The 10,595-nt window shown below is 45.9% G+C and overlaps 3 protein-coding genes across 3 annotated transcripts; 2 read left to right on the forward strand and 1 right to left on the reverse strand.

Moving 5' to 3' along the window:
• Positions 1 to 2,494: 2,494 nt before the first annotated feature.
• On the reverse strand, positions 2,495 to 2,874 carry PHALS_14617 (uncharacterized protein; the record flags this gene model as incomplete). Its single annotated transcript, XM_024728193.1, has 2 exons — positions 2,495 to 2,539; positions 2,602 to 2,874. The coding sequence occupies 2 exons, from the start codon at positions 2,872 to 2,874 to the stop codon at positions 2,495 to 2,497; spliced, it is 318 nt and encodes a 105-aa protein (XP_024578694.1).
• A 384-nt stretch (positions 2,875 to 3,258) lies between these two features.
• Positions 3,259 to 8,052, forward strand: PHALS_12607 (uncharacterized protein; the record flags this gene model as incomplete). The annotated part of the gene is made up of 2 exons (XM_024728194.1): positions 3,259 to 3,361; positions 3,434 to 8,052. The coding sequence occupies 2 exons, from the start codon at positions 3,259 to 3,261 to the stop codon at positions 8,050 to 8,052; spliced, it is 4,722 nt and encodes a 1,573-aa protein (XP_024578695.1).
• Positions 8,053 to 8,160: 108 nt separating this feature from the next.
• On the forward strand, positions 8,161 to 9,375 carry PHALS_12608 (serine threonine protein kinase; the record flags this gene model as incomplete). Its single annotated transcript, XM_024728195.1, has 1 exon — positions 8,161 to 9,375. One exon carries the CDS (start codon positions 8,161 to 8,163, stop codon positions 9,373 to 9,375), a length of 1,215 nt encoding a protein of 404 aa, XP_024578696.1.
• Between the last annotated feature and the right edge of the window lie 1,220 nt (positions 9,376 to 10,595).

The following is a 10,595-nucleotide window of genomic DNA, read 5'->3' on the forward strand; positions in this document are numbered from 1 at the left end:
GGTCCACTTCCTTGTGGCTGAACTGAAGGGCATACAGTTAGAGGAAAGTTTGCGGTACCGTTGCACACATCGCTCAAAGAGTGCTTCGTCACCTGTAGCACTTTCGCCAGGGGCGAGCACTACAGCTATCGTCTGCATCGCGGGTACACGAGAGCAACCTCGTTGAGCACGCAGACGAGAGCGATAAGCCTCCAACGGAAATTCTTGTGAGACCAAGAAACGAGCTCGAAGAGCTTTCCGTTCGGCAAGCTCATCTTCCGTAAAAGACCGGGCGCCCGATGAAGTGGAGGCGTAACGATCGAGTTACCGCAACCTTCGCTTCCACAGCGGGATCCACCGGGCGGAAGCCATATTCCACACGAGGGTGAATGACCGACCGTGATCGGGCGCGCATCAGAGCAGCCTTACGGGCAGCTTCCAGCTGCCGCTTCTGTGCCTCATCGAGGTCATTGGTGATTACACCACGTTCCTCAGGTAACGAGAAGCCAGGAAACGGACATGGGTTCTGCAAGGCGCGAGCAGGGCTCGTCTCACACCGCTGGTGCTGCTCGCCTTCCTCGTCATTCCATCCGGGAAAAGGAGTGTCAGACTCGTAGTCGACCGCCTCCACATCCCCAACGAGGTCACTCATCACCGTTAGCGTGCGCGGAACGCGACGCTCGGGCTCATAGAGCCTAGGGGATTACATCCCTCCATGCCGCGGAGACAAGGTCCGAAGTTACACCGCGTGCAGGAGACGAAGAAGGGCTCTGACCGCGGGCGCTCTCGAAATCAGCGAGGCTGGGTGTAACGGGGTTTCACATACCCTGGTAATAGGTGTGTGTGTCACACCAGACGGGCATGATGTGACCACACCAAAACAAAAATACGGTACGGGGCTGGATAGCCAGTAGTTATACATGAATTTTGATTTTACTATGCATATTTAGGAAAATCTATGAGCAGAACGATCATAAACCGAAATTTAATAAGCCTTTGGTTAAGGCTTTAATTACTTCTGGAGTAAGCGGATTGCGATCCGCTAAACTCGTACTTATTCTGAGGATAGAGCGAGAGGTCGGTGACCTAACTTACGCTTCCTTAATGCGCAAAGCTACGGCAGCCCCGCTGCACTGGGTGTCTTTCGTGTCCTAGTAACATAGCTCATTGAGCAGAGAATGCTTGCAGAAGGGCCTGAGTATGTAGAGGTGTCTCAGACACGCGAGCCTCGTACGAGGCGACAGTTAAATGTGAATTGTGGGTGCTCACAATTTTAGTTGGGGAGAGTGTAACGGAGTTACGTGTACCCTGATATGAAGAGATGGGTCACACAAGATGGTGTGACTACACCATAACAAGAAGTCACTACGTGGCTGGACTGCCAGTAGTCATGCATTTTGATAAGGTCTTACTATCTAATTAGAAAAATGTATAGAGTTAGATATAGGCGGCTTTGCCGCAAATGAAACATAGAAATACAGTTTACAGTTTAGACGGAAGAGTTTATTTGTTTGGTTTAAGGTTGTGGTTGCTCTTTTAGTAAGCGGATTGCAATCCGCTACACTCGTACTGGTTCTAGTATAAAACGAAGGTCACCGACCTAGCTTAGCTTCCTCTAAGCGAAAGAGCTATACCGCCCCGCTGCATAGATCGTTGTTGTTTCCGGCGCATATTGTCTAAGCATTGCGGTGTTGTTTGAGCAGCAGTCCCAGATCAAGAACAAGAAAGTAAACCCCGTATACACGAAAGAGCTCAGTTCGCATGTCGACAAAGAGAAGATGCTTATACCCGCCAGAGTGTGAGCCCGTTTGTAGATTGTCTCCATGCGGTAGCGAAAGGCACGTGTCAGGTCGTCACGATCAAGCTACAGAGTCGCGATGGTATCAATGACAATGTCAAGGCATGGTGCACTCGCATAAAAGCAGGCGTAGACAGACGAAGGCGCGTTTTTGCCGCCATCAAATAACCAGTAGCTGCTTTCAATGGCTTGAGTCAGACGTGCGAGGCAACAATTCATCAGAATTCGCCTCGAGGGTCTCGTTGCACAGTGCCTCGGACATCGATACGTTGATTGACTCGTCGTCAAAGTTGATGATGTGTGGCATCGATTTTAACGCTTTTTTGTAAGTAATTGCAATGAAAAGATAGACCAGCGCGAAGGAGTCTATAAGATGAAGGCGTGCAGCTTGCCGGCCTTATCGATGCAGACCTTGTCGAATTTTGCGGTGAGCAGTTGGGCACTGTTGATAGACACTTGAAGGTGAAGATATGCTTGCTCAGAATCAACTCCGGCGCGGGAAATCTTATTCAATCAGTAGCCAGAGTGTTGAGGCAGCGGGGGCCGTAGCTGTAAGGGAATACGATTTTGCCCAAACTGACCACATTTGTGCGCAGATCACGCGTGACGTTGGGCAAATCCGGACGAAGAGTGGACGGCAGAGAGAGACTGTCAGTTCTAACATTCACGAGCACTCTGGTGGCAGAACATGCAGGCGGGCAGAAGATTGCGTTCATCTTACCACTGACCAGGACGAGCTTGGCGAATACGGCATTTGCGGTCCTGTGATGAATATCCATTTAGACGTGCGGCACGAAATACGCTTGCGAACCACAAGTCATTACATGTAGTTGTTTGCTTGTTCTCGTCGTAACCTTGTCCGTCGTCATACAGACGACCTTGATACGCGCGATATGCTGGCGCACTTTGATCCGGAACGCCTCGTACGCATCGACGAGGGGCTCGCACCGATTCTGTCGGGCGCGAATGACAGGCGCAGACACTTGATAAATAGTTCGACGAAAAGTGGCATGCGGTGCATGGCGCGAGCAAAGCGACGCTTGACTTGATTCTAATCCTTGGACATAGTAATGATCTAATTGGACCCAAAAATGCATTGAATTTTAAATGAAAACTTTAAACAAATTGGCATTATTCCTAAATAAAGTAAGCACGATTATTATTAAACGAACTTCAGTCTGGAAGTGCCTCTTGCGTTCGCTGAAATAGAAATTCTTGCTTTACGAATAAATGAATGAACCCTATACCAACAAGCTACATCCTATGGCATGTCATATGGCGTCTATTCAAATTGAAATGTTCAGTTACAATGGCTACAACTTGCTGGAAAAACTGTGTTGACGCATAATACTATCGTAACCATTATCTGATTTCCTATCTTTTTTCACTGTGCTCACGGAGCGACGACGCACGTGACGTAATTCGCAAGTAGTAGCAAGAGAAACGAGGGAACACAAGTCAAATTGCTTTTCACCCTTAAGATGGAGGAGATCATCGTGGAATCGACGGTGCCTCAAACCGTGACCGATAAGGCAACGGAGAAGCAGGGGACACCGGAGCCGCAACTTGACGCAGTTTCTGGGGGTCAAACAGACGACACAAGTAAAAGCAAAAAGAAAAAGAAAAAGAAGAAGAAGATCCGTCAAATAATTGTAGAGTCGGAAGGGAACGATTTACAGCGAGATAAGCTGAAGTCTGGGGTGGATGAAGGAACGAATTTGGAGAAGGGTAGTAAGGAGATTTTAGGGACGCTGGAGACCGATGTTGTACAGGAAGCCGTAGTGTTCGAGACTATTGCAGCAAGTTTTATGGAGGAAAGATCTACAGTAGAGAGTACCGTGTCGGAAGATTTAGTTGAGAAAGAAGTTGTGAAGCAACATGACGAGGTTTTGAACCACCAGCACGGGACTACAGTGCCTAGTGAAGATGGCACCTCTTTGAACCTGGAGCGAACGTCATCTCTTGATGCGCTGAAGGCCACAGGGACGAAGGCAGTAGGATCGTTGTTTTCGAGATTCAAGGTGGGATTGAAAAAGCCGCTACCAAGTCAAATGGAATCTCCAGTTAACGCTACAGCCAAGAAGAATGAAGTGATCGTGGCAAAAAATCAAGACAACTCCTCCGTGTGCAAAAACAAGGAATTGACTCGACAAAACCATCATATTATGAATATGGGTGTCGAAAAGGAAGCAACACAAATTCTAACTGCTGCTCAACAACAAGGTATGTCAAATCCAATCTCCGGTGCAACGACTGAAGCTCCGTTAGAAGCTGCTAAGGAGCAAGTTAAAGCATTTGAGAGCGTGAGGGAAGATAATACGATTGTTCAGGAAGTAAATGCGGGAATGATCGATGACGTGATTCAGGAAGCTGGCTGTGTAATTTCTGCAGATGTTGTGAACCACGATATTGTGGCTGCAACGCATAGTACGTTGAGTACATCTGTAACTTCAATCAAGCATACGACAAACAAGGTCGACCATGATGAAAAACTTCAAGAGATTTCAAATCTTACGGATCACTTTAGCGAGGCTGATGTGATAATTTCTGAGCCAGCGAGTGACACGACTGTCACATCGTCTGTCTATGCGGGATCTTCGGCTGCTAGCACCGAAAACGAGGCTGTTACGACGACTGATAGTGCTCAAAATAAAGTAATTTCGCTGACTGGGAGCGTTGAAGACGATGGGATCTTGGCGATTGAAAACGCTACGGACAAAAGCTCACAAGACTCAACTACCAAGGCTCATAATGAGGCTGTTTCGTCAATTGAGTGCTCTCAAAGTAAGACGTTACAAACAATTGAAAGAACACAAAACAAAGCTTTTTCTCCGACTGAAAATTTGGAAAACGAGACTGTTAAGTTGCAAGGTGAGGCTGTATCTATGACTGACAGTGCTCAAAACGAGACTATTTTGTCGATTGAAAGGACTCAGAACGGAGCTGTTTCGCCGAATGCAAGTGCTCATGATGAGGGTGCCTTTTCAACGGAAAGGGCTCAGAACGAGATTAATCTTATGACTGAAAGGACCCAAAAAGGGGCTATATTGTCGACTGAGAGCAACCAAGCTGGAAGTGCTACAATGACTGAAAGTGCCGAAGGTGGGAATGTTTGGTCGACTGAAAGTGCCCACAAAGAGCCTTGTTTGTCGGCTGAAATGACTCAAACTGAGATAGGGGACTTGACTGAGAGTAACCGAGATGGGACTTTTCCAGCGGCCGAAATTGCCCAAAACGCTGTGTTTTTGTCGACACAAAGCACTCGAAACGAAGCTGTCCTGTCGATTGAAAGTTCTCGAGCCGATGTAGTTCCCTCTACTGCAAGTGACCAAGAAGAGGCTTTTTCTTTGGCAAAAAGTGCTCAAAATGAAAATCTTTTGGCGATTGAAAGTGCTCGGAGCGAAGCTCAGTCGTCAACTCATAGTGCTCATGACGAAAACATTTCGATGAAATCAAGCGATTTGCTGTCAATCACAGTCACTTCACCGACCAAAGATCTTTCCGCTAAAACCGCATCACCTGTCAAGCTGGAGAAGTTATCACCTGTCAAGAGTATAGCCTGTCGCTTTGAAGGCAAACAAGAACAGTCGCTTGACAGTCTCAAGTTCCGTACAGTGCGTGAATTTTTTCCCGCGGAGCGAAGCATTCGTGTTGGAGCAGAAAAAGAAAAATTTGAAGCTCAGGCACAACAGCAGCAATTGAAGGCAAAAGCAGATGAAGTGGCTAAGGCTAAGTATAATACTAGTATCAAGTCTTTTGACGAAATCAGCGAATCAGAATCAGTCACTGGCACGGTGCCCTCTACCAGTGCTTTCCAAACGCCCGATGCTGCTTCGACAAGGAAGGCTTGTAGCTTTGACGAAGTTTCAATCTCTTCTCAGTCGTCTAGCAAGTTCAGTGACGAAGCATTAACTCCGGTCAAAAGCATTGCTAGTAGGTTTGAAGGCAAACGCGAGCAGTCGCTGGATAGTTTAAAGTTCCGTACTGTTCGTGAATTTTTTCCCACTGAAGAGGAGCGAAGTGTTCGTGTTGGTGCTGAAAAGGCCAAATATGAAGCTCTTACGATACAGCAGAAGAAAGCATCGAAAATTGGTCAGCTTAAAGTGAAGCACGAGTCGCTCGTCAATGAACAGAGAAGTAGCGTTAAGAGTTTGGCAAGTGCCGATACGATGCCCAATAAGTCTTTGTCGACGCTTGATGAGTCTCTAGCGACGAAAGCGTCAAGTGTTTCTTCTGATTCGGAGGTTAGAAGACGAGAAAAAGTTAAGGTGATGAGTAAGACGATTACAACCGAGGTAGAAGCTGATAAAAGTGCGACGAAAGACATTGAAGCAGTTGTCCCGACGAAGGAAGAAATAGGTGGGGGCCTTACTGCACAAAGCAATAATGCTGCTGCAGGTAGCAGTATACGACGTGAAGACAACGATGTTAGATATCACAACGAAGTCAACTGTGGTGACAGTTCGAAAGAAGATGATTCCATGTGCATTGGTGAAAATGAGGAGAGTAGAAGAGAGCTGAATCAACAATGTAGCTTTGCAGACGGTGGTATCTCCAACAACCCCGTAAGCAACGAACAAATCAGCACCGGAGTCGAGGTCGGTGAGAAGCCTATGATAAGTACACCCAAAGCGGGAATACTAAACGATCAGGTAGTACTTGAGCATTCTGTTAACTTCTTCACCACTAAAACAGAGATAGCTGCTAATCCCAGCGAAGCGATAAATCATACGGACAATGGGCAGGTCAACAAAGTCCGAGAAGACATTCCGACTGAGACTGAATTGACCGCTTCGTGTGCTGACGGCGAAATTGCTGAAACGGATCAGAACGAGCCTGTGGCAGAACCACCAACATTTTTGCAAGGTGATGTGTCATCCATTCCTTTGATGCTGACTACGGAACGATCCTTCGTGATGGACAAGGACGATATGATTGAGACGGAAGACACTGTCGTCGTTCGAGAAAGACCCATGACAGACGGTGAGGATGAATCTGAGCTTGTGTCCTCGGCGACCTTACTTCCAACGCATAAGTCACATGCTGGTATCACGTCGTCTCAGTCAAAGAAGCAAGAGCGAGTGAAAGAAGCAGCAGTTGTGTTCAAATCAAAAAAGCGGGTGCCAGGCCCTGCGCCAGTTGTGTCTACGATGGTCACGAAGGCGGAGGCGCCGCTGAAGAGAAAAAGCACAACACCAAAGGTCGAGCCAACAGCTAGCAACGCGAGACAAAATCAATTATTATCAAAGCAATTGGACACGAAGAGTGCAACCGGATATGTGAGACGTTCACCAGGGGCTTCTGTTGCAGCGGCAACTGTCTCACTGCAAGTTCGAAATATAGGAAAGGTCTCGACGGCAGAGTCTGCACATTCGGTCCTGACAGCTCCCATTGCACCGAAATGTGCGTCAATAATGGCTCCCTCTGTATCCTCAAAGGCAAAAAAAGCAGCAGAAGCGACGAAAGAAGTCTTCGCTCCATCTCCCGCTCGGTCGAAACGATACGCAAGCATTAAAAGCAAAGTCTTGGATGGCATCAATAACATCGTGTCTCACAAAAAGATTACAAAAGAAGACTTTATCGCTGCTGAACGTCGAAAGAGTTTGGGTTCTGCAAATGCGCGTTCAGGCTTCGACACGGATGATCGACGAGCGTCGTTGACTGCTCGAGCTTCGATAAGTGGACCACCGGAGCAGTTCATTCGATCGGCATTTTCACGCAAGAAACTGAACGCGACCGCTCCTCGGTACATGAACTACGAGAATGCTCGAGGCTACGCCGAGCGTGCACGTGTGCAGTACGAGCGTCGTAAGCGTCTTGAAGCAGCGAATGCTGTCAAGTCTGAGAAGCGACAACGCGAGTTGCATATGTTCTTTGCGGAACTGCATCACAAATCGTCAAAGGCGAATGCTGATGAAGTGCGTCGTGGCTTGGAAGCGCACGAGTTTATTCAACTGGCAAAAGAAAATGAACGGCAAGCTTTAGAAATGCTGAGGAAAGACAAGCAGCGTTCCGCACAGGGAAAGCATCATACATCACCTGCAGCGTCGAACGCTGGATCCTCTTTTAGATCTAAAAAGTCGTCTATCTCGTCGTCTGCGTCTGTTGAAGGAAAGGTCATGGTAGTAGAAGTGATGAATGCAGTGAAGCAAGATAATATCAAGAAGAAAGCTGAAGTCGAGACAGAGACGATTTCATTCTCATTTGAAGATGGCAACTCGGTACTTGAGAAAGTGTTGCAGAGCGATAAAGAGGAAGTTGCGATACGCGAGTAATAAAGATACGAATTATAGGAGTGAATAATGTTCAAACTTTAGTTGATTGATGACTGTTACATCTATTGATATCAAAAACGCCCAAGATTTTATTGCTCATTCTCCATTATGTGCACCTGGCTTAGCACGATCGGTGATGCTCTAAATTATGCTTTTAAGCAGCAGTCTTGGATCCAATGGCCATTCCAGAAAAAACACCCAAAACTTGACTTGCCGGCCCCACGTCACAAGGCGATTGGCCACACAAGAAGTGCTGATATTGATGGTCCGGACGACGTTCCGCATATTTTCACCACAGCAAATCGCTCACTCAATGTCGAGTGGAATCTGTGCGACATGATGGATCCTGCACGTCGCGTGGATGTTGTGAGTGACCATAAGCTGCTTCGTAAGCGATTGAAAGGACTCTTTGTGGATAAAAATACGCAGCTCCATGCTGATTGCGACACGCGAACTTTGGCACAAAATGAACTCGAGATCATGTGCTATTTTGCCAACTATTGTGAAATGTTCAAGCAGCCAATCCACCAAAATGTCGTTCATTTGCTCGGTTATTACTGTGAAAACGATAGACTTCACCAGATTATCGAGTTTTGCGAGCTTGGAAGTCTCATGAACGCGTACATTCAAAGTCCACAAGAAAGTTTATGGCTCACAAATTCACCAACAGAGGGAGATGTTTGTGATGCTATGTTTCAAATTTGCTCTGGGCTACAATTTTTACATCAACACGGTGTTGTGCATGGCAATCTTGGACTTGAAAATGTTTTTGTCACTAGTGAAAACATCTTGAAGATTGGAGATTTTGAGTATTCAGTTTTTGTTGGATCGGATAATCCACATCAGCCAGTCTCAAACCTGCCTTCGCCACCTCTCCGGACATACATCGCTCCAGAGATTGATGCGTCGAAGCCTGGAGATTTACTGGATCTTCAAAAAGCGGACGTTTGGTCTCTCGGGATCATGTTTATAATGCTACTTACGAAAAAGCCACTATTTGACGTCGCTCGGCCGACAGATAGTGGCTTTCAAATGTTTTGTCGCATGGGGTTACGCTCTTACTTAAAAGTCATGTATCTCGAGCAATCAGCGATCTGTAAACTTTCGGATGAACTTTTTGAATTCGCTGAAGGGCTACTTCAACCGAATCCAAGCATGCGTTTCACTGTGCTGGAGGCTTTGCAGACTAAGTGGTTAAAACAGGAAAAATACTCGGTGAAAACTTCGGCACCAAGTGATTCTTCTGCTGCTGCTTCATTCCAGGCAAGCGTTGTGGCTGCTCGCTTAATTCGAAGAGAGAGTTGCAGACTTAATCGGAATTAGCAACTTAGCGAAGCGAGTATTTTACTGAATTTCTAATACGCTGGACTTGCAATCTTTATGTCGTCTGATGCCAGTCTCATATTTTTTTTATCGATTGTTCATTTAGATGCGATTTTTATTTGGTACTTACATCACGAGAGATGGAGGGTGGATTAATCAGTATCAAACTCACCGGCATTCGCAAGCGTTCCAAGCTGGATATTATACGTGAACACACGTTAGGTCCAGCTGTTGACAACCACTCCTCTCGCCATCCTTTTCATTTGAAGAAGTTCTTTTTCGATAAAAGATTAAAAGTTGTTAGGTTTAACAGTTGCCGCACTCGGTTTCCTAACTGAAAAGAAGTCATGAAGCCAGCATATAATTGGGTGTGAAAGCATGAATTTGAGTCGTACGATGGATATTCTTACGCATTCGAGCACTACCAAATTATATCTCAGAAAAACTTTGTGGCTGAATTACCTTTGATCGATCTTTTCTTTGTGAAAGACCCAAAAACTAAGGATTGACTTCTTCTGGAGGAAATATTCACATAGACTTTTCGCAGCTTATGAGTAAACAATTTTGCTCAAAATTTATTAATTTGTCACATTCATACGAGTTAAAAACCGTAAGTCTTACAAAATTATCTCCTTGCTTCGTTTCGTCACACGCTTTGGATCAGTCAGAGCGCGTTTACCGATACGTACGACTGAGCTGTGTTTGGTATGTGCAACTTTATCTTTCCGGGTATTTATGAAGGTACTTTGCCTAATATTGTCAAGCAGTTGCTTTGATCAGTCTGAGCTCTCTTGACACCAGCTGCGACTTGACTCATTCTGTTTTTGCATGATGACTTCTCGACAAATTTTGAAATTAGCAGCAGCCAAGCGTTTGAGCGTATTGTCACTTTGAGTAAGCCTATCAACGCACAATGGGTTTTAGCGTTGGAGAATGTCCAGTACAACCGCTTTTAAACACTCCTTAAAAGCGGGGCAGATACTTATTCAGAAAACTTTGAGCTCAATTTGAGCAACACTTTCCTCCTTGTTGTTTTCTTTGCATCTAACGAGTGCCCAACTTACTTTAACCAGTGTGATAGAGCGAATGTAATATCGTTAAAGTCATATATTTTCCAAACGCTACGATATTTTGCCAGAGCTGTGTCTGAACACGACAGAATAAGTATGGTAGCGGACATCTTAACTCTACAATATTTGTATGGGACCGCGCAGATTTCC

This window comes from Plasmopara halstedii (genome assembly GCF_900000015.1).
Source record: "Plasmopara halstedii genome assembly, contig: Scaffold_614, whole genome shotgun sequence".
NCBI classification, from domain to species: Eukaryota; Oomycota; class Peronosporomycetes; order Peronosporales; family Peronosporaceae; genus Plasmopara; species Plasmopara halstedii.